Source organism: Triturus cristatus, chromosome 11 (genome assembly GCF_964204655.1).
Source record: "Triturus cristatus chromosome 11, aTriCri1.1, whole genome shotgun sequence".
In the NCBI taxonomy this organism is placed as follows: Eukaryota; Metazoa; Chordata; class Amphibia; order Caudata; family Salamandridae; genus Triturus; species Triturus cristatus.
In genome coordinates, this window is record NC_140594.1 from 570,173,480 (window position 1) to 570,197,250 (window position 23,771).

At 42.8% G+C, this 23,771-nt stretch overlaps 1 protein-coding gene across 1 annotated transcript in view; it reads right to left on the reverse strand.

The window, feature by feature from the left end:
* LOC146785097 (growth arrest-specific protein 6-like) overlaps positions 1–23,771 on the reverse strand; it is a 115,384-nt gene that overhangs the window by 42,022 nt on the left and 49,591 nt on the right. Inside the window, exons 4-5 of the mRNA XM_085633652.1 lie at positions 14,990–15,157; positions 9,058–9,223 (exon numbers count right to left, since the gene is read on the reverse strand). Of these exons, the coding sequence (XP_085489778.1) occupies positions 9,058–9,223; positions 14,990–15,157 (334 nt within the window). The remainder of the gene's footprint in view (positions 1–9,057; positions 9,224–14,989; positions 15,158–23,771) is intronic.

Below are 23,771 nucleotides of genomic sequence, written 5' to 3' on the forward strand. Positions count from 1 at the left end.
GACACTGAGGGGAAAGGTGCTGGGAACAGGCGCCCTCGGAATGCCTGTGCGCCGTGTCTCTCTGCTTCACAGCCCTCGTGAAGACTTTTCTTATCTGCTTGTTAAATAAACAAGCAGATAAGAAAAATCTTCACAACAGCCGTGAAGCACAAAGAGAAAAGAAAATGCTCACCATCTGTTTTCATTCAGCCGCTTGTCTTTGCGTCTGGGCTGAGTGAAAACAGATGTGCTTGTCACGATGGGCGGGCTGCAAAAACTGCAAGGGCTGTAACGAAAATGACACACAGCAAATCGAAAGCGCAAAAAAACATTAATCACAACGCGAGCCAATTGGAAACGGCCGAGAAACAGGGGCGTGGATTAAAGTTCCCCTTCTTAGAGTGTTTACTATAGCCCTCGCAGGGCGAGGAGCGCATGCGCTCCAACGCCAGGCGAGACCTAAAAAGGGTTTTGTACATTTGGAAAAAGCATTTTGTGGTCACAAGTCCAGTGATTTTGCAAATCACAGGTTTGCATTCACAAAATCCTGTCGGACATCTGGCCATGTCAACTAAAACTTAAATTGGTAATTTGAAACTCAGCTAAGCGATACAATATGGTTGATCAAAGGCAAATTGAATTCCAGTCTCATTTCCAGTACAATATCAATGATTAATTATTTGTATACAATGCCTTCTGGGGGATTCCTGATCAAGTAACAATGCCTCGGAGAAAGGATCCCCTAGGTGATTCATTCTTGTCCTTCCTACACAGCATACGTCTGCATGCCATAAAAGGTCAGTTCCAGCAGGGCCAATCGCTGTCTCACGTGCAAAACTCCAACAATATATCAGCAGTGCTACACTACACTTTCGCGTCACTCAGTTATTTCTATATTTAAGGCACTATAGTATAATGAAAAGTTGCAAAAGTGATAGTGGCATTAACAACATGAATCTGCACTGGGAAGTTGCTTTCCATAGGGTTCTGCAACGGAAATTAGTGATTGAAATGAGATGGAACCTCAAACCCACAGATCGTAATGATTCATATAAGATCTGTGTTAGATTGCTGCTCGGAGCCAGACAAGATAAAAGTTTGGGATCTAATACACAATCAGCTGTTAATCAACTTCATTTTCGTCAAGGTCATCAATGTGAGGCCCATGGCCAATGGCAAATTGTTAAACTCTTGATATACAAAAGCCCTGCGGGAAAAAAAGTCCACATTAAATAAGGATATCAGTCTAGTATATGAAAACCTGGATGACGTTACACAGCTACAGAAGGTAAAAAGGATTCGAAAAAGCTATAAAAGAACCACATGGGAGTTGAAAAGGTTCCAAGAAGAATTGCTTAATTCCTGCACCAATAAAAATAAAAGGAAGTTTTGGATGATAATAAACAGAAAAGGAAATGGACAGACACAAGAGAATGACAATAATGTACCCTACAACATATGGGTGTCCTATATCATCTCATTGTATTAGGGCTCCTTGCTGCCACCTGGGAGTCCACTCTTTTAATTAAGTGTTCTTACTTATGCTCAACATGTTGCACTATTCAACAATTGAAGGAGTCAATCATGAAAAGTAGATCGGACAGTGCTCCGGTTTCTAATGGTTTGCCTGCAGCTTTGAACAAATATGATATCAGCTGTTGTGCTGCAAACTTTTCCTATATATTTTCATATTGTCTGGACTCAATGACCATTCCAGGCTCCTGTGATGCCTCAATATTACAGCCACTTTTCAACAAAATAAAATATTATGTAAAGATTGAGAGACTTGGACCCATATTTCCAACCTAATACAGTTTATTCAAACAGGCTTACAACCCATAGGGGGGCACCACTCACAATTTCAAAAGCCCTTTTTATGTTGACTTAGAAAGCATGCTGGTTACTGGATTTCAGATGCAAATACTTTTATCTGATTTTATGATTGTATTAATATGTGTTTTATGAGTAAATTGTTTTTATGGTCTTACATTGGACCGAATAAAGATAATTGATAATGACTGAGAAAGCCGTACATAACGATTTTACTGAGGCATTATGGCAAACATTAGAGAGTGAGTCCACTTTCTTCTCTCAGTGCAGCTTGATTCCATCCAGCAGTCTCAGCTAAAATGTATACATTTAGAGGACCGAAATGGGAGTGTGTGTTTGCAACGCAGCTTTTTAAACTGTATATTGTGGAGCTAAGTGTAGAAAGTGAGCGGTATAGTTGTTGGGTGGGCGGAGCTAATGGGACAAGGGGAAGAGGAGGGGACACGGCAGGAAAAGGCGGTGAGAATAGGGACAGGGACCGAGCAAGAAGCTCTGAATAAAGCTCGTAATAAAAGTATCTCTAGTGTCTGTTATCCTTGAGCCAAGACACTACAACTGGCGACGAAGGTGGGATGCTGCAGCCCAGCACCCACTGAACATCAAGAAGAGCGTCCCGTCCCCTGGAGCGTGAAAGAAGAGAAGCGCGTTTGAAGCGGAACGTTGGTTCGCGCCAAATTGTAATTCACCCCTGATGCGTGCAAGTTAGCACGCAAGTGACGAGGAGAAATCGGGAGCCCACCCCGATTCTGCCTGCTGCCCTGGTGATTGGGAGGTTTTCGAGGCACTGCTGAAGCCTTGTAGCAGGGATCGTAAGAAAGAGCGCCGTTGCGCGCCAAGAACGAAAAGCTCACCCCGATGCATGAGAAACGGCACGCGCACGAAGAAAAGTCGGGGGCTCACCCCGAGCCTGGCTGTGTATGTGAAGTGCCCAGAAAAGTGCGCGAGACACTGCTGGCGTCCTGGCACCTGGAGAAGTGGCTGCGGGTGAGTGCCGCATGAAGCGTGGTGAGCCTGACAAGGACTGCAGCCAAAATCTCATGGGTGTGAGAGTTTCTGTGTAGCGGCCATCTTAGAGTCAGGCGTCCCTGAAAGACATCCCTATGAAGTTTACGGGGCGGCCATTTTGAAGTCAGGCAAGGCCAAGCAAACAAGCATTGATCAAAAAAAAAAAAGAAGCCTGAAAAGTAAACAAACACCAGTTAATGCATACAAGAAAGAACAAACAAGCACGTGCATAGACAAGAAAGAAATAAGAGAGTACTGCCAAGATGTCGAATCATAACTCTTCACAAAGAAATTAAGTCAAACCACTCCTGACGGGAGTGTCACATCTGCGCCCCCCAGAACCCTTAACGCTGACGACTGGAGGGAGCATGGGGCCCCGATGGCAGGAATGGCTCGAGGACTTTGAAGATTATATCAAGGGGTCAAAAGTGACAGAGGATGAAGACAAAGTGATTGCACTGCGCAACCTTGTGGGTAAAGAAATCAGCAAGTTAATCAAGGAACTGCCGAAGGCAGACACAGGAACCTATGATAAAGTGCGAGACGCTCTGAACAAGAAGTTCCTACCTAAAAGAAATGTGGATTACGAGAGATATGCTTTTCACCAAGCTCGTCAAGGGAAGGAGGAAGTGATGAGCACCTTCATAACGAGACTACGTCGACTGTCCAGGTATTGCGAATTTGATGCGTTCTCAACGGATGATGCCATCAGGTCACAAATAATCGATGGCTGTCAATCCGAGACGCTTAGGAACGACTATTAAGAAAGAGTCACAATCTGGAGGAGATTGAGGAAATGACCCGGGTTTACGATCAAGCGGAGGAACACGCCAAGAGCATGGAAACCGGGCGCACTGAAAGAAGAGAGCAGGTATGCCGAGTGCAAGCCAGCCGTAGTCGCAGACATTCGAAAGAGCAACAGCACTGATCCCGACCGTCTTCTCGCCAGCAATACACAGAGCGTAGGAGGCATGGGTCAGGCCGGAGAGACAAGAAACAAGACAGCTTGAGAAAATGTTATCGGTGTGGGTATGACTTCCCGCACAGAGAGGCCTGTCTGGCCATGGGCCAGCAATGTCGGAAATGCGGACGGACGAATCATTTTGAAGCTATGTGTGGAGAATATCGCAGGGAAAGAAGGGATGAAAGGACAAGGCCAACTCGCTCTGACGCCAGACGACACCATGTGAAAGCCGTACAAGATCGACCGAAGTCGTCCTCTAGCTCTTCACATTCCAGCAGAGATTCAAGGAGGTCTCAATGGTCGAGGAGATCGTCGTCCAGGGATTCTCGATCAGGGTCGCGTGAATCGGAATACACTATTGAATACGCTAGTATGGTCGCAGATCCTGACCAACTCAAGAAATACCCGAGACTGAATATAAGTGTAGGGAATCACGCCACGAAGTTTGTTCTGGACAGTGGAGCATCACTGAATTATATCCCCGTAACGGAATACAAGAAAATGAAGCCACAGCCGCCTTTGAGTCCAGCGTACGTCAGGGTATTTACCTGGATGTCGAAGAAGCCTCTTCCCTGTTTAGGAAAATTCTCAACAACACTCAGGCACCAGACCATGTCTGTGCCGGCATTCATACATGTAATTGATGGCCCGGAAGCTGATTGTCTTCTCAGCTTACCAACTGCGGAGCGCCTTCGTCTAGTTGAGATTCTATACAGGGTTAGTGATGACCCGGACATTCTACACAAATTCCCCAGGCTGTTCACCGGGCTGGGAAAGATGAACAGATGTCAAATTCGACTTCACATTAATGAACAGATAAGACCTGTAGTACAACATCCCAGGCGAGTGCCTTTCCACCTTCAGCAAGCAGTGGAGGATGAACTTCAAGAACTATTAGCAACTGACATCATTGAACGGACCGACGGTCCCACCCCATGGGTGTCGCCTGTAGTCATTGTGCCAAAGAAAGGCACCCCCGGGAAGGTGCGTCTATGTGTTGATATGCGGCTTCCTAACACTGCCATCGAAAGGGAACATCACCCCGGGCCTCATTTGAGTGACATGATTTCTGCATTAAATGGTGCCAGGGTATTTTCGAAACTTGACTTGAATAAGGGATACCATCAGCTGGAGTTGCATGAACAATCGAGATACATAACAACATTCGCAACTCACTTGGGGTTGTTTCGATACAAACGGTTAAGTTTTAGTATTTCCTCGGCTGCGGAGATCTTTCAAGAGGCCATCCGTCAGACTATACACCACATACCCAACACGCTGAACTACAGCGATGATATTCTCGTGTATGGGTCAAATGTTCAGGAACATGATAAGGCTCTAGATCGGGTATGTCATGCCCTCTTGGCAGCTAATCTGACCCTAAACAAGGAAAAGTGCGAATTCCATCAATCCACTCTCAAATTCTTTGGACATGTGTTCTCTGGAGCTGGGATGAAGCCTGACCCTGAAAAAGTGATGGCGCTCAATGACACTAAGAGTCCTCAAGATGTCAGTGACATTCGATCGTTTCTGGGCATGGCCAGCTATTGTGCCAGATACATCAAGGACTATGCCACGATTAGTCATCCTCTCAGAACTCTTGCAAAACAGGGACAGCCTTTGGACTGGACCCCTCAGTGTGAGCGGGCGTTCCAAGACATCAAACGTGCAGTTGAGTCTGCCGACAATCTAGCATACTTCAGTCCCAAGAGGAAGACGGAGATAACTGTAGATGCTAGCCCTGTGGGCCTGGGCGCAATTTTGGCTCAGTATGACAATGACTTTGATCAGCGGCATATTGTGGCGTACGCCAGTCGCAGTTTGTCAGACACGGAGACGGCGTATTCTCAACCAGAGAAAGAAAGTCTGGCAGTTGTATGGGCCTGCGAGCATTTCCATGTTTTCATCTATGGCAAACATTTTACCATGGTGACCGATCATCAGGCGCTTGTCACCATCTTTGGAAATCCCAGGTCAAAGATGCCACCTCGGATTGAGCAATGGGGTTTGCGTCTACAGGAATATACATACACGATACTGCACAAGCCGGGAAAATCAGCAAATCCGGCTGACTACATGTCACGACACCCTCAATCATCGCCGGCATCACTATCATCGATGGCCGAGGAATACATCCACTTTGTGGTGGGCCAAGCTCAACCACCAGCAGTTCCCCTGGAAGCCATTCAAGAGGCCACTGCGCAGGATGTCATCCTGCAGAAAGTATTCCGCCGACTGCAGACCAATAGGTGGAGACATGACAGTGAAGAGGAAGGGAATGATCCCACAATCCGACAAGAAATGCAAGCATTCCGACATGTGAGTGAGGAACTCTCTGCCACCTCGGAAGGTCTTCTACTGAGGGACCAACGGATCGTCATTCCGACACAACTACGTCAGGGCATCATCAACCTCGCCCATGAATGCCACCGGGGAGTGGTCGCGACTAAAAGAGCTCTCAAGGAGCGGGTGTGGTTTCCACTTTTAGATCAAATGGTGGAACTCACCCTCAAAGACTGTCCCCAATGTCAACTCGTCAGTCAAGGAGCTCCCCCAGCTCCTCTGCAAATGACAAAATTGCCCAGTGGAGTGTGGCAAGAACTTGCCATGGACTTTTATGGACCTCTTCAATCGGGAAAATATGTCCTGGCAATTATGGATGAATATTCAAGGTTTCCACTTGCCCAATTCGTATCATCCACCAATGCATCAAGCACCATTGCGGTGTTGGATGAAGTGTTCGCGGCATGGGGTATTCCCAAAGAACTAAAAACGGATAATGGCCCTCCTTTTAATGAGCACGAGTTTGGTGAATTCGCAAGGCATTTGAATTTCAAGCACCGTAAAGTCACGCCCTTGTGGCCGCAGGCCAATGGAACTATTGAAAGGTTCATGGCCACTCTAAAAAAGACCTTTCAACAAGCGACCGTCGAAAAAAGGGATCTTCAAGTGGCTCTCAATGAAGTTCTAAGGGCTTACAGAACAACACCGCATGCCACCACAGGAAAGTGCCCTGCCACATTAATGCTTGGGCGACCAATCAGGACCCGGATACCTACATGGGAAGGCGCTCTGAGAGCGGTCTCACCTGCCCGTGTTCATCAGGAGGTCATGACAGCTGACCGTATTGGAAAAGACAAAATGAAGTCATATGCGGACTCCAGAAGGAGAGCAAAATCACCATCCATGCATGAAGGGGACTGTGTCATAGTCAAGCAGGAACAGCAGAGGAAAACGGACTGTAAGTTCAGAGCTGAGCCTTTGACGATTACTCAGCAAAAGGGTACCATGGTGACCGCAGAGTCTGACAGCAGGAAAGTCACCAGGAATGTATCACATTTTCAAAAATGCCCTCCAGCCATGAGAGAGTCGCTCCAGAAGATGATGGGACGACCAGAGAGTGAAGGGAGAGAACGGCCTGAACCAGCAGTCGCGGTTCAGAGTCCTGATACTCACGTAGAACCTGAGACTGAAGCTGGGGGCGTATCCCTCCGACCTCGACGAGACATTCAAAGGCCAAAACGACTAATTGAAGAACTATGAACAAGTCAGTCATTTCATTTTGTTAACTAAGGGGGAGTTGTAGAAAGTGAGCGGTATAGTTGTTGGGTGGGCGGAGCTAATGGGACAAGGGGACGAGGAGGGGACACGGCAGGAAAAGGCGGTTAGAATAGGGACAGGGACCGAGCAAGAAGCTCTGAATAAAGCTCGTAATAAAAGTATCTCTAGTGTCTGTTATCCTTGAGCCAAGACACTACACTAAGATGTCAGCTCAATGCCTGCAGCTCTCATCAACCGAAAATTGGTCCTTGGCACATAACCGCTCTTCAATATCCCAATTAGTTTATTTTAATCAATTATACCGCTGTGGTTCTTAAAAAATTACTAAATGTGCTGGAGTTCTTTTTCAAAACAAACAATATATTTTTAAATCCTGACAAAACAAAAATAGTAGTTTCTGGCAGAAGAATACTCTAACACTGCATGTGATATCTAGGCAAACACTTGTGGCATTATTCACAAACTGCACTTTGTAGTATGTTTTGTAGTGCTACAAATTATAAGTTTTGCCTATACTTATGAGTGCAAAGTTCGGGTTTTCTGTCCAGACTGCGGAGCTCCGCTCAAGTATGTATAGATTATAGCAGTACATGGGGAAGGGGCACAGGGAAATCAGTGGGAAAAGGGGCAGATTTACTGCTAAAGGGATGGGATTAGAGAGGATTAAGAGGGGTTTAGGGATGGTCAGAGAGAGGTTTACTCTTTACTCTGTGGTGTAGATGTGTAATTTACACTATTGTAGTGAGTTTACACTTAGAGTTTCTGAATACTGAAAGTAGCAAACTTATTACAAAGTATAAATTTACTCAAAAGTGTACCTTACCTTTATAAATCAGGCACTTGGTTGACTGGATTTCTAAATATAAGGATCTAGGTGTTTGATTTGATGAAAAAGGTGGTCACCGACAACACCTAAGTTCCCAAACACTAAAAGTGAATTATTTGTGCTTTGCCTTCAATGCTTTATTGAGGTCGGTTAAAAAAAAACCTCATATTATCACCAATACGTAAAGCAACAAAGTCAAAGCTAATTTGCATTCTAGCATATATGGAGGAAGCTTTACCCAGCAATTTTTTTTTTTTTAGCAATCTGCAATTAAACATCTAAAAGGTATTTATTTAGGCTCCTACAGAGTTCATACCAGATTAGAATGGAGCTAGGCCTTGAGGACCAAAATCTAGTCCAAAATTTGCTTTAAAATGAAAAATGCTCAAATTAATTCTTTTATCTTAACTAAAAAAAAAAAAATGTAAATGAATTACGTTAAGTGTAGTTTGCTGCATGGTCACCTTGATGTCTGCTAAGCGCGACATAAGTCTGCAAGGGAATTGCCTTTTTGAATATTATGAAGTGTAATTTTATATTGCTGTTAGAAGCACAGAACACTCTAGAATAATTTCTTATATTGCCTAGTCATATATAGCATACACAACACAGTCTTCTATAGTCTAAGAAACCGAATAATGCTTCCACACCTTTTCTTGGAGCATATGATTTAGGCACATACATGCTTACTTTTCATATGGGTTTGAAGCATACCACCACAGGGTGGGTGAGGGCTTCTGCCCTTTAAGTTGATGGGACTAACACACCTCACATAGAAGTTCCTCAACAGTTGGCCAGAAGCACTTGTTGTTGCTAAATACACATTAATAGCAACACTTCCATCAGACATTTCTTTTTTTTTTTTTACACAAATTCAGAAGGTGATACTTACATGGTACTTCAAATTCTGCAAACCCATGTCCTGGAAAATAGGCTCCTGGCTCCTCTTGCTGGAAGCAGCGCCTGTGATCCCCGCTTTCCATTACACTGGTGAGAATGTTTGCTTCCTTTTGGACCCAGGACCAGTCCCGCATACAGCCATCCATAGATGGGTTCAGCTGAAAAACAGTGGACCAAAAATCATGAAGCGCACTTCATTGTGGTCATGCCCAATATTCTAAGATCCTCCCCACATGAATCAAACATGCACAAAATATATATATATATATATATATATATATATATATATATATATATATATATATATATTTATATATATATATATATCTATATATATAGATATATATATATATCTCAATCAATCAATAATAACTTTATCCGGAGGCAATCAGCCATCCATAAAAGCGATACATAAAACAATATAAGCATAAAAAACATTAAAAAGATACAGTACAATTCATAAGATCAGCTCAAGTTACCTGCGTTAACACAGAATTCCTATTACATGTCTACAATAAGCCCACATTGCCACCCAGCGAAACACCATAGAGATAACCCTCTAAAAACTTTGCTGTGGAGATGTTAAAGTGGTCTTCCTTCTAGCGAACAAAACCGCCCACATAAAGGATGCCATACTATAACAAATCGCCAGAGAAGGCAAAGATTGTAAATATAAAAACGCAGGTCGACAGTGCGTAAAATGTGCAGCTCTCAAAATTGGTATGATGTAGCGCATCCTCTGATGGTTATAAAACTTACAGTTCAGGGCCATACCGCCACTGCAGTGGCAACTACGTAGGATTGTAGACTAGTCATTCGTATGTGGAAAGCTGACCAATCTATGGAAAGTGCCTAATCTTAAACGAATCAAAATAAGCCTCTGTCTTGGGTTTAAAACTGCTGTTAGGTAAGGTTGCATATTGGGAGTTGTTAAAATCAATTGGTTTTTCAGTACGCTGGATTTGCAGATTTCAGAAGTAAGTCTGTTATTCTCCAGATGTGACATAATTTCGTTTTTTAAAGTGACTCCACTAATGAGGGCTAGGGTTTCTTACTTCTCGAAATATTCTGGATGGCCCAGGTCATTACAGAAGCGTTGGATGTAAACTAGCCACAAGATACGCTGGTATAAGCTAGATTTAAGGCAATCCTTAATTATGGCACGATTCAAATCAGTGTGTGCAGAAGTCCATACTTTATACCAGAGTAGCATAGGCTGTAACATAATCAGGTCTGTTATAAACGGGGCTCCGAGTTCAGCATGACAAACATATACTGGGGCACTTTTAGGGGTGGTAAGGAGTTACCTGAAGCACTTGTTCTCAACAAGTTGCATTTCGCCGCATTTATTGTGTCCCCACACACCCGCCCCATAAAGTGCAACACTAAGAGATTTAGCTTTATAGACTGTCATCATCAACTCTTGTGGATTGGAACCCAGTCTCCTGGCAAACTCTCTAAGTGCCATACAGGCTTTACTGAACTGTAGTTTCCTACTGGAGATTGCCTTTTTCCATAGGCACTCTTTATCAAATAAGATTCCCAAATAGGAAAAAGTATCAGTAGTTGTATGTATGTATATTTTTTTTAATGATTCTGCTTTGGAGGAAGAAACAGCATCTATCAAGACAAGTCACTGCTCGTTAGCGAGGCCTTCTGGAATTATTAGCAGTTGAGGACTAAATTAGGAAGCGGAATTGATTAAGTTATGCTAAAAAGGAATGGAAAATAATGGGCTAAACAAAGCTAAAGTATTTTCTATATCGGGTGATTGAAGGGAAATTATATATGTTACTAAGTGTATTCACATTACTAACTAGCTCTTTTGACGTTTTAATGCGCAATAATACAAACACAATCATAATGCTACAGAAAATACTTAGGGCTCTTAAGAGTTAAAATATATACATTGAGCTGATCATATTCAAAAAGGTATTGCTAAGATGTAATAATTATTTTGATTTACATTTACAAGTGTGAGGTTTAAATTTTGACCAGTAGACAAAAGCCATTTCCTTTGTCCGTCAATCAGGGTTATTAACATTGTGAGGGCAAAATTGTCACCTCCTTAAATATCTGACTACAGCAATCAACCACTGAAAGGGGGCTAGTTGACCTCTGCTACATGTCTGGAGTAGCACTGTATTCCATGTGCAATGTTTTCAATAACTTTTGATCCATTTGAAGTTAAAACTATTGTTCTTTATTAAAATCTAAAATCTGCAAAGCATGCAGCAGACAGTGGAAGTGCGGGAATTCATACTCATGCTGCTAAATGACATAATTGCATTGGTTACGTCTGATTTGGATGCAGGTGTTTTTTGTACATCTTCAATTTTGTTGCTGCCTAAATAGATTCACTCATTTGGCTACCCAGACCGGCTTATTAGGTTTCGCCTGTGCTGTGCTTGAGAAATCTATATTTTTTTATATAAACTTAAAAGGGACTTAGATCCCACCTCCTCTCTTTCCTGGCTTCTCATTGATTCCTGTACTTGCCACTTACCTCTCCTCCATTTCTATTGGCTGTAGCATATTTTCCTGCATTTGCAAATGCCTGTTCCTCATGTGCTTATCTTATCAGTTTCCCACAGCCAAAATACTGTGAACATCCGCTTTGGTGGAGCTATATTTTCATAAAGTTTTGCCTTTTACTCTTGCAGCATATTTATATAACATTTCATCACCAGGTGAGATTAAGTGATTTGCATAGAATCACAAGATGTTGCGTGGCACCGCCAAGACTCGAACCCCCAGCTCTCGAGTCAGCAACTCTGGCTGCTGCGCCACATCCTCTACACTCCTGTGTTATCTGTCAGGGAGCTCTTTCCTTCTTCCGGACGATGATTGATGAAAACAGCTCTTTATTCATTACATAGGCAAAACGAATGCATTACCAATGCTTGTTTTTCTAATTGCAGAGATAGTTACACTTGCCACATACATGTCATGGGTGCCTTGCTTTAGAAGATGCACGCATTCCTATGAATGCATGGAGGATGCTTGAAGCTTCTTGTCCCATCAATAAAAGACTTCTCTGTAGAACTAAGACATGTTAGGCCTGCTACCATCATTCGATAAAGGTAAAGCGTGTTAAAATGACATTGCAGTAGTAATTCAGCCATTTCCCTTTAACAAATTGCGATAGAAGGTGCTCCCTGTCGTTAATGATGCCCATGCACCACATACTAGTCTCCGCTCAATAAAGCAACAGAAGCATGGTAGGGACTTGTAGTAACGGTTCGATCATGCTCTGATCTTCACATTCAAACAAGATCAGGAAAACAGCTTGAGTGAATTTTTTGGGCCCAGTTTAGATAGCTTAAACTGTGAAGAGCATGTCTATGTGAGAGCATTACTTGTGTTATAGCAGAATTTAGATCTTCTTACCAACCCCTGTTGCTATTTGAGGAACCAGGCTGGTGGAGCATAGACTGGCAACTTAGTGGTCTTGGTCCTGGGAAGTAAAACAGGGAATAAGACCCCTTCGTGTTCCATCACGGATTTTAAATCTTTTCGAACGCTCAAAGCATAAAAACAATTGTGATACTGAGAACTCAGTTTTAAAGTGGGTGATCATCAATTTCTAAGCTGAGGCAAAGGCGGTTTCACCTTTCTCAACCAATACCAAGGCATTCCCCCTCAGGCGTTGGATCTGGGGTCGTGGGTCATTCTGTCTCAGGAGAAGAGGTAGCAGGGGAGGCTTGCAATACACTGGGAGTTAGTTGATTGTGCACCTTGAATCAGGGCACCTGATTTCCAGCTGTCCCATGATGATTGACATGACTCTGCAGATGAGTGTGGAGATGCTTGGGCCCCTCTGGTTTCAAATTGCTCAGGAGAAAGGTCAATTGGGAGTGTGGTTTGGTGATTGAAGGGGTGGGATGTTACTCATGGTGGAATTGCATAATCAGGTCACTAGAAAGGGGACTCCCTTTGTTGTGCTGGTGGACTTCTAATCAGTGTAAGTGTTATGTTAGTGTATCACAGTGGCAGAGAGAACACTGACATAAGTTAGTGGTAACTAGAGTGGAGATGAGAACCCAAACACCCCTTTTATTATTACGGCCTCCTGATCTGGTGACATGTGTGAGGGATGGGTGAAATTGCTCGCTGTGCCACTGGATTCAAGCTAGCCTGGCTGATATGGGGTGATACCCCAAAACCGGTCCCAGGATGCTTGTTTCCGGTCCACGGAGGACCTGGCCTGGCAGTTTGGAATGAACCGTTCCCATGAGGAGCATGGTCAAGACTGATTTGCATAGGGCTGGGTCCAAACTGGGGTGGCATAGTGAGCAAAAGAACAATGAATTAAACCCTGATCTCTTGACTCGGGGTGAATGGTTGAAAAGTTTCAGCACTATGTCCATCATCTTGTTGTGTTTGTGATGCGTGTGTGACAGGCTTCCACACTGTTTACCTGGTAGTATAAAACCATATATATGGAGTTATTAGATAGGACAATGTTTGATTCTCACTCACACTTGTGTCGAAGGCATTCCAAAAGTTTCTTTATGACCGTTTAATGCAGATTTTCTTTGCTATTTTTAGCACTGTTTTTATATTTAATGTTTGCTGCTCTGGACTATTTTCTTTTGGCACAGAGTAGATTAGACATATCTGATTCTTATCTTTCTCCCATTGCGTTTGCAAATTTAGTAGGTTTACTTTGTTTACCATGGCCCCACTTCAGTGGTGTGAAAACATTTCTGACATTGAATAGAAAGGACTAGATACAATCAGCTACACATTCAGTATTGCCAGTTGTGGGCACGAAAGCCAACAAATCCACCTGTACATTTGTTATCAGCCTTTAGTAGAGCGGCATATGATGTTTTAGGACATTAGGAAGATCGTAATACATAATGGATGGCACCCTATGTGGAATAGAAGCCTATTGTATCCCATGGCCATATATTCACCAAAATTCCAGGGGCAGAAGTGACAACATGCACTCTTTGACTACTTATGTCATCACAGGGTTAACACCTTACCCCAATCTTTGCCACTCAATAACCTGATATTTCTTGCTGAGAGGCTTGGAGTTGGGCAAAGAGTGGAAACTACCTAAAGTAAGTAGAAGTCATTAGGTCATGTTTGCTATCTATTCTAATTGCTGTCTTCATGCCCTCTAGTCATTAAGGATGGCGAGGGCAGCGCTCGTTGTACCAAAGGGCAAGCCACCCGTGGCACCACTAAGAGATGACCATGCTCCCCTTGCCCACCACCCCCCAGTTTCTATATCATCACAATAACAAGCCAAGGAGCAAGCAATGATGCTAACACATCAACCAGGACAACAGCAGCTCAACAATACTTGTTAAATTTCCACATTTAATAAACAATGAAAGGCTCACCCAACCTACTAGTCAATATCTCTATTTTTAGTAAGTTGCGTTATATTGGCAAGCACAAGGGCCATGCAACCGGGTGACTGCTTCAAAGGATGTGTGATCCAGGTGACATAACGGGGCACAGGGGAACATATGCAGACTAAAGGGTAGTGCCATCAATGCAGGCTAGAAATAGTGTGGCAGTCATTTGCCTATCAGTGGGCAACGACAATTAAAACAGGTTTCTTTCTGATAGCAGAGTGCACTTGCAAATCGTTGATAATGTTAGGGATGCACACACCCAAAGTTTAGATTTTTGATTGGTGTGGTGATGAATGTAGACCATTGTCCTGAGAGTCACAGTTGTAACATGCCAGATATTTTCTTTTTGTGTGACTTTGACTCATTCTTGTACCTTCTGTTGAGCTGGACACACATAGCTCCTCTCAACGGATTTTGTGAGCATGCAGTTACTGGGCTCAACAGACATCTGCTTGCACATGGCAGCCATTTTCTTGCACCAGTTTTGTAAGATTGACACATCTTTATCTCACTGAAAGCATCATTAAACAATTAAGTGTTTACACTTACCGGCCTCAAAAGCTGAGCAGTACTATTTAGGGGCAAGTCCCCAACAAAAATCCGAAGCTTCCAGTCAGCGTGCCCACTGAACGGCGTCTTGATATAGTGCATTAAACTGACCACCACTTCTCCATCCACTCTCACTTCAATGGTGTTGGCATTTCTGTCGACGGAGACCTTGAGAACACCAAGCAGATCTGTCACTCTGGGAGCAAATCCTGGGCAACTATTATCTAAACAGCAACCAATCCTATTCATTTTTAAATTACCGTTTCCGGAAATGATGATTTAGACTCAGTGAAAATAGAAGATCGTGGCACCGTAGGGCAAACTAACATATCCAATAACATTGTACTAAATTACTTTGCTTTGCATCTGAAATGTATTGCTAATGCACTGAAAAATACAGAATTTTTGGAAAAGTAATATTTTTCAAGTCTTTAGAAAAGTAACCATCTAACAGGAAATGCCGTGACGACGCCCAAATATTTTCTCTCTTTCATGGCCACTTAGGTTTTTTGCGTTCACCCTTGTTTTGTTGAACATATAAGGATGAACAATGCATGCAAAGACATATTGAAAATAAATAAAAAATATAAGATGAAATACAGCCCAAGCCATTTTAATTGCTCAAGTAACACAAACGCACATTCAATTTCTAGCAAAAATGAACAAATGAATTTAATGGTGAGTGAACCTTTGGAAGGATTTGATCAGGGGAAGCACTTGGAGAGCAGTTACAAGTGCTCTTGGAAACCCAATAGGACTGGTAATAGGAGTTAACAACTCCATCGGGATTACGGTGGCATCAATGGTAAATTTGCAGTTCCTTTGCATTTCACACAGATTTCCACTGCTGTAAGTGGCAATGATCTCTGATGAGAAATACCATGGAGATATTAGGAATGACTCGAGATCCCATATCCTTGGTATCAGTGACTCCAGGGGGATGGAGGGGTAATGAGGAAAACAACAGTGATCCAGTGGTGTAACGAAACTTGAGTGGGCCCCCCTGCAAAGTACATAGATTGCCCCCCCCCCCCCCATGCTCCAGGTCCTGTCACTGCCTGCGCACAGTGCAGGACGGGGGGGCCCCAGAGCTCCGCAGGCACTGCAGGGGCTATTGTTATGCCACTGCCGCGATCGGAGGATAAGGCCCTAAGAGGGTAACCTAGAGTCCAGTGGGTGCAGCATATCTGCCGTAAAGCAGAGAACTTCTCCCATGTGCCTCACTCTCTGCTCCGCTGATGGATTTAGAGGCGAGAGAAGCACTGGGTTTTCAATTACAGAGCCTCAGTTGACCTCACTGTAAGAAATCCCTTGGCTAGCATTCCCTGTGCAAGAGGGCGGCTGGGCTGTCAGTGCTGGAAGGCCTGCTCCTATTTAGGGCTGACTTATGACAGTGATTTGTCTTGCCCTTTGGACTGCCATTTTATAACTGAGGAGAAGGCAGAATAGCAGTAGCGGCCGGCATGGATCGGGGGTGGTGGGGCAGGCAGGGGGGGAGCGCACCGCACTTCGTCTCAGTCTCTCTTCTCAGGGGCTGGAACAGGAAGCAGTCAGGCTCCCTCACCTAAGCCAATCACAATGCTGCATGTTCTCCACGCAGGCTGTAATGCACCTTGCATGGAGAACATGTGAAGTGCCCATGACTGTTTTAGATGGAGCCAGAGGGTCGGTCAAACAGTCATTGCGCGCTTGGAGTGGGCAAACTACTCCTCCCCTGCTCTGAGAGCAGAGCAGCACCGCCCGCCCTGTAAAGCAGCGCAGCAGGAACAAATACAGTGCTAATATCCTCAAGTTATTATCACTGTATTTGTGCTTTCTTTCACTGCTTTGCTGCATTGGGGCGACGCTCCTCCACCTTAGCGGAGGAGCCGCCACAGCAGAATAGACCCATAGGTTGCACACCATTTCTTCTCAGAGCTGCACTAAAGGTCAACGAGGGACATAGCTTTCAATAGTTCAGCAGGTTTATTGGCACCAGAGCCTGGAGGTGTGAGAAACAATGGGAGCTAAATCAGTCTTGTCCCAAGGCCAAACAAAATCTGAATACGCATTGGCAAAGTCAAAGTGTCTGACCTTGGCAAGCTGGTGCAATGGGCATTTTTATTGCATGCATTTGCCACAATATAAAAAGAAAAACACAGAGCCCCTTAAATGTGGTTTCCATATGCTTACGAAACAAATTCAAATTTAAAACAAATCACTGATGTGGCTGTTTTACTGTTGATGTTTTTTAAATTATCAAGCCTTTCATTTGTGCCATGCATTTCATTATTATCGTCACTCAAAATAAACGCACCTGCAATGTTACTGTTTCACTTACACACTATAAACTGCATCTTTAAAAAAGAGACTGAAAATAAATCCCCATCTCACTAGGAATCCGAACTGCAGACAAAATAAATAGCATTATTCAAAGACAGAAATTAGTGCATTTTAAACCACCTTTGACACTGAAGTAAATATTTGTAGGCGGATGTGAACAATGTGCACTGGATTTGTGCACTCACTCAAAGTGAAGGGAGCCAATGGATAAAGTGGGCTGACCCACTGCTCCATCCTGTGTGGCGGGCGGAAGCAAAATGCGATTGACAGTCGAAAAGACCAATAGATGAAGCCCGCTGACCAAAAGCTCCTCTTTGTATGTTTATTACGTTTGAATTCCTTGGAAAAACAATAGTCTGGCAAGAAAGCTAAAGCTGTCTCAAAGGCCATATCTTAAAAATATGGGACATTTTCTTTTGTGGGGATTTCCCTCCTGTTGCAAATGTCTAACTGTTTAGGATTTAAAAAAAAAACTCAGAAGCAGTTGTAGAAATCTGTGACACTCCCAGATTTCCAGCAGTACTAAAAACGCGTATGTGCATATTTCCATTTGCAATATTGTAATCAGGTGTGCAATCATGCATGCATACAATTAAATACAACTGTGAATTAGGAAATGTAACGTTGTAAATGAAAATTGATTTACTGGTGGAGATATCGTTTTCCTTACACTCCCATAAACTGTCCATGCTCATTTCGATTCGCTCTCTCGACACACATTTAGCCCAGCACTGGCGAGAAAGACATCTGTGTGCATTTTTACGGTGGGAAGCTATCTGGAAGTTGTTGGTGGATACCCACAAATCTCTCCCATTACCTTGGATTTGCAATTGCAGATATTCTAACATACTGGCCGAATTTCCAGATGAGCAAAATCCCAAAGCCTTGCACTCCTCCTCTCCTCGCTACCTGGCGAATAAACTGAAACTCTCTTGAGGCTCTAGACCATCACGTAATGCGGAAAATGTATTGCTTGAACCTCCCACTTTCAAGAAGGAAAGATCGATGGCCCAATCCTTTTCAGGCAATGCGGTGAGAATCTGGAACTCACTTCCGCCTCAGCTCCGGACCACCACCTCTTCCCAGGCCTTCAAAACTGACCTCAAAGTTCTCCTCCTTCAAAGACACTTCCAAATTCAATTCACGCCCTCTCTATTACCTGAAGGAAGTCCTTCCATTATAGGAAATTCTGTTCTCCATGACTATAGAAGTGCCTTCCCAGTGTGTTCTTGTGGTTTGAGTGTCTGCCATTTATTGCAGTATTATACTTCTACTTGTAATTTGTACTCTCTTGTAACATGCACACGTCACTTTTCCTCTTGTAACGTATCGTCTGCTACCTCCTGTATTTTGTTTACTTTTGATACATGCACAATTACCACCATTGCCTCATATAACGTAACGTTTGCTCTTGTGTTCTGAGTGTCTGCCATTTATTGCAGCATTTTACCTCTACTTGTACTTTGTACGCTTTTGTAACATGCACACATGCCATTTTTTCCTCTTGTAACGTATCATTTGCTACCTCTTGCATTTTGTTTGGTCTTGATACTTGCACAATTGTCACTATTGCCTCATGTAACGTAACGTTTGCTTTTGTAACATGCTCACTTGTAATTTTCTACTCATGTATCATTACTGTTCCTATTGTGAAGCGCTCTGACACCTTCGGGTAAAGTCCGCACTATATAAAAACGCATAAAATAAAATAAATAAATAAAATTTGTGAGGTTAAAGTCGGTCATTACTGATTCTATGAGCCAGGACACCCCAAATTGTTTTTTACACACATGTACATTAAATGTAAGCAGACAATTTTTTTTTAGATGTGGACCCTCCTTGAGAAAAGATAAGAGCGGAGATCTGATGGGAATCACAGCCTCGGTGGCAGATTGCAGGGGTCACAAGATATATAGCATCTCCTCAATAGCGTACCACCTCGGTACACCAGATACTGCGTCTGGGTCTTGATTTGAAATGTCTGTGTTGAGAGATGGGAAAAGACAGTGGCATCCATGCCTCAGGCCAATTATGTAAAATACAAGGATGGGGGAGGCTTGCAAAGATTTGGGGCGAACTCCTAAAATGTGCAAAACTCATGATATAGCTTCCATCTTACAGCACCCTGTACTAGTCAGGCCACATCAATGGCATTCCCTGGGCAGAGAAATAAACCCGTGAATGGTGTAGTCAGAGCTATTTCAAAGGGGGTGCTGAGGTTGGTGTTACGCCACTGTCATGCAGTGCATGTTGTTAAAAAAAAAAAATACGTGGAAGGGCCCAAAATTTTCCTTTCACGCTGCCACTGCTGCTGCCAAATTCTGTAGATCCAAATACCACGGTTGCCTAGTCTTGATTCCATTTTACGGCCTTTTCCCCACACCCTAAATTTCCTGTCTCTTTGTTTCACTGTTGCAAGTTCTTTTTTAATCCATGAATTATCCCCTTATTACTGTGTTCCTATCTTTATCCTCCACCTTCTTTCTCCCTTTTCAGCCTCTCTCTCACTTGCTCTGGGTCATAGTCTGAAGATGTAAATATGTCCCGGTTCCCTAAAAATGAGTGGCAGTTCCCATTAAGTGAAACCACTGGCACAAATTAAGCACTGGAGTTGGGAATCTGCACCCTTAGCTCATCTGTTCTTGGTGGACTGGAATTTGAATTAGGGAGCCTTACTGGTGGCTTCTGATAAATGCTTGTTTATCATTTTGAATGAATGGACAGTTCAAGAAGTGGCGGCTCCTCCACTAAGGCGGAGAAGCGTCACCCCACTACTCTGTGAACAGTTCAAAAAGGAAAAATAAAATAATAACAGAATGTTATTATCATTTAATTTTTCTGTCGTGGCTCAGCTAGTTAGGGGCATGGCTGGCCTGTCACAGGAACAAGGGAAGGAGTGGTGGGTACTCTCTTAAATGCACCAGAATATTTGCTATGCAACATTGACATTGTTCTCCAGAGCAGGGAGAAACAAGCATTGGCAAAGCCAATAGTTCTGGTCTTTCACATAGCTGCAGTATCTTACGTCATAACTAGATGTCCCTATTGAGTCAGCAGCAACAGCTTGAAGTCTTTAATAAGGCTGCAGTTCTTCAAGCGTTTACTAGATGTCCCCTCTCGAGTCAGAAGCAACTGCTTAACAAGTCAACACAAAAGTTGCAGTACCTCAACTTGTTACTAGGTGCCCCTCCCAAGCCAGTCCCACTGCTTAAAGTCTTTATAAAGCTGCAGTGCTTCAAGTCATTCCTAGATATCCCACTCAAGACAAACGCAACTGCTCTAAACGTCCTCCACAAAAGCGAGGGGGTACTGCTTTAACATTCAAATGTACACATACAATTTTGATACTCTAATAAACTGTGGTTGTTTTCCATAAGATAAGTAAATGTGCTACAGCTGTTTTATGATGAATCAATATTGCATCTTTCAATAAATGTCTTTACTACTTTGGATACTTGTGAGGAGAACCTAGTATACGTAAGTACTAGCTATCACGGTTAAATTTAAGTGCCTTTCATCTTATTCTTATGAAGACAGTTTTTGACTGGCACTACACGTGACACTAAATTGTAGTGTCTTATAATAAAGTTGGCGTTTGACTGAGTTGTGCTGATACATTGCCCTATGCTCCGTGCTGTGGTAAAATGTCAATGTTAATTGCGCAAACCGAAAGATAAAGACGTTTGATTAAAGGTCTTTTTATTCATATATATCTATGTAGTTTTACTTATAATTTGTCTTGAGGCAGGTAAGACATTCACAACACTGCATGTCCATTTTGAGTCACATTCAAAAGTCTGAAAAGTCTTTCACAAAGCTACAGTACTTCAAGTGATCAATAACTGCCCCTCTCCAGTCAGAAGCAACATCTTGTTGTTACTAGATGCCCATATTGAGTCAGATGCAAGTGATTTAATGATTAGAGCTTGTTTCCTATAGGAAAAACAAATATGACAATGTTGGTTAATGATCATAAGTCAATATTGCAAATTTCAACTAATGTCTTGATTATTGTAGAACAATTGCGATGACGGCCTAGAACATATAGGTAATAGCAGTCGCTGATAAATTCAGGTGCCTTCAACCTTACTTTTAGCAAACTGGTTTTACATACACATATAGCAGCAAAAGGCAGTCATTCAAAGTGAAGGTATCCAAGGACTTTAAGTCAGCTGACCCAGTGTCGTTTACTGTGTGCAGTTGCGGGAGTGAGCATCATTCTAGTGACATTTCAGGAGGCTAATGGACAAAGAGGATTTACTAAAACCCCTCTAGATGCATGTATTTTCCTTATGAATGATTTGGTAAACAAGATCCAGGCAAGAGAGCTAAAGTTGTCTTTTCAGCCAGACTTAAAAATGGTGAGTCAAAAGCAGAAACAAAAAAGGTTTTTGGGACATATGCCAAACCATTGTGAGAAGAAGATGTACACCAAAGACAAACCAAATGGGAAAACAACAAAAACTAACACAAACGAAAACCCCTGGGACTTGGAGAAAACAACTTAGCTGGAAGGGGATATTCCTTTTTGAGGACGATTTCCCTCACCCACCAGAAGTGACATGCTTCATCATTGGAAAACTCCTCGCACCGGGACAGCCAATCATGGTGCTGACTATAACTCCCTTACTGAGAAGGAGTAGTTGTCCACTGTCACCATTGTGTTCCTCTGTATGCCATTCTGTCCGGCTCTAGCCACAAGGCTGAGTGTCGGCGGAATGTCCTCTATACTGTTTCCATGTTAAGCTGCTGATGAGAAAGAGAGGTCCACGAGAAGTGCCAAGAAGCTTATCAAACTATTGACCGCACATGATGATGCAGCCTGCTCTTCCTAAGTCCTTCCTCCCATACCCAAAGTATATGTCCCTCATCACGGTAAAGCGTACAATTCCTTATCCGCGGACACTAGTTCCCCAGCTAGATAGCTAGATCTCAAGCCCAAGTCATAAATCATCGTTTTGCCCATCACACATTCAACTTGTGAGCGTTTAGAAAGCCAAGTCGCAGACCAAACAAAGGTTCCACTGCTTCTTTCCATACCACAATAATAGCTTTAAATATCAACAATTAGATCATATTATTCTGGCAAAGTCTCATCCCACTAATTCCTTTCATTAAAAATGTAGATGAGGAAAGGCTTATTCATTTGTAATAATGCTGCCTTTAACTGAGGCATGTGATGGGATTGACTGCATTTTACAGTAAGGTTCTAAAGTGTTTTTTGTTCATACTTTTAGGAACCCAGCCTGGGAGAATAAAGTAGCCGGGAAGTTCTCTAAATGAAAGATCGTAATTAGTTAACAGAATGGCAGGAGACGAGTCAGGTTAAGTGTTGAATGTGTTTTATATATGGAGAAAACCCACTTAGTAACTATGAGGGTGAATACAATATATATGAGTAAAAAATGGAAAGTATGGGATAACTGTCCATTGTATATTAACAAGTAAAATTGTGTTTGTGGAATGTCATCCAATAGGAGAAGACTTAATTTGAATTTCGAATAATTATCATTTGACAGTACATACTGTTGGAACTCAAAGTTGCTGAAAACACTCACAAAATTACATGTATGAGCTTAAGGTTTCGTTTTAAGAAGTGTTAGATCATGAATGTAGAATTATTTGAAACATGTTAATTGTTCAATGGTGTAGTTTAATATTCCAAAATGGCGCTGAAATGTGGAACCCTAGGCTAGTCCATCACTGCTGTTAGTGTTGTAGAGTGAGTACCAATAGAAGGAAAATATGGTGGTCATGGCCAAGGCGATTTTCACCAAACGGAATTGACATCTACGTTTCCTACTCTGCATTGATAAATAAACCCAGTTTCAAACTGCCCAGAAGTACAGTGTCTGCTGTGTATGGAATTAGAGAGGAGTTGATATACGAGTAGCCGAACCTTCTGTATGACATGTCATTGTTCCAACTACCTAAGGGTATGGGCCCAAGGTAGTCTGGGTAACATGTGCATGAGACTTGTAGGAAAAAATAAAGTACAACACCTCCAGCAGATTATTTACAATAAGACTCCTCCCCATTCGGGCTATAAGGGTGTATGAAACTGATGTGGCATGCTAAGGAAGTTGAGTGGCCTAGGATTTTGTTCATGCTATAGGAAAACCCTCATGCCAAACAGACCCTCTCAGCCTCTTAAAGGCAAACCAAAGTACCCTTGTTTTGCCTATTAGCAGAGTTGGGCGAGCTGAAGACGCAGGGTCTTAGAATCGGTTGGTAACCGAATGGTGAATACCATTAAACAAAAGATGATTCTCCAACGAGGAAAACTCTCCAACAAAGCACTTTCTCCACAAATCAAAGTAGTGTCATCTCCACCCATCTCAAAATCTAGCTACCTGCAGTGGTCTTAAAAATTGCAGTCAAACAAAGTTATTATTAAAAAGAACATCTTTAGAGGTGAAATTAGTGAGTTTCTCATTGAAAACTACAAAAACATGGGTTT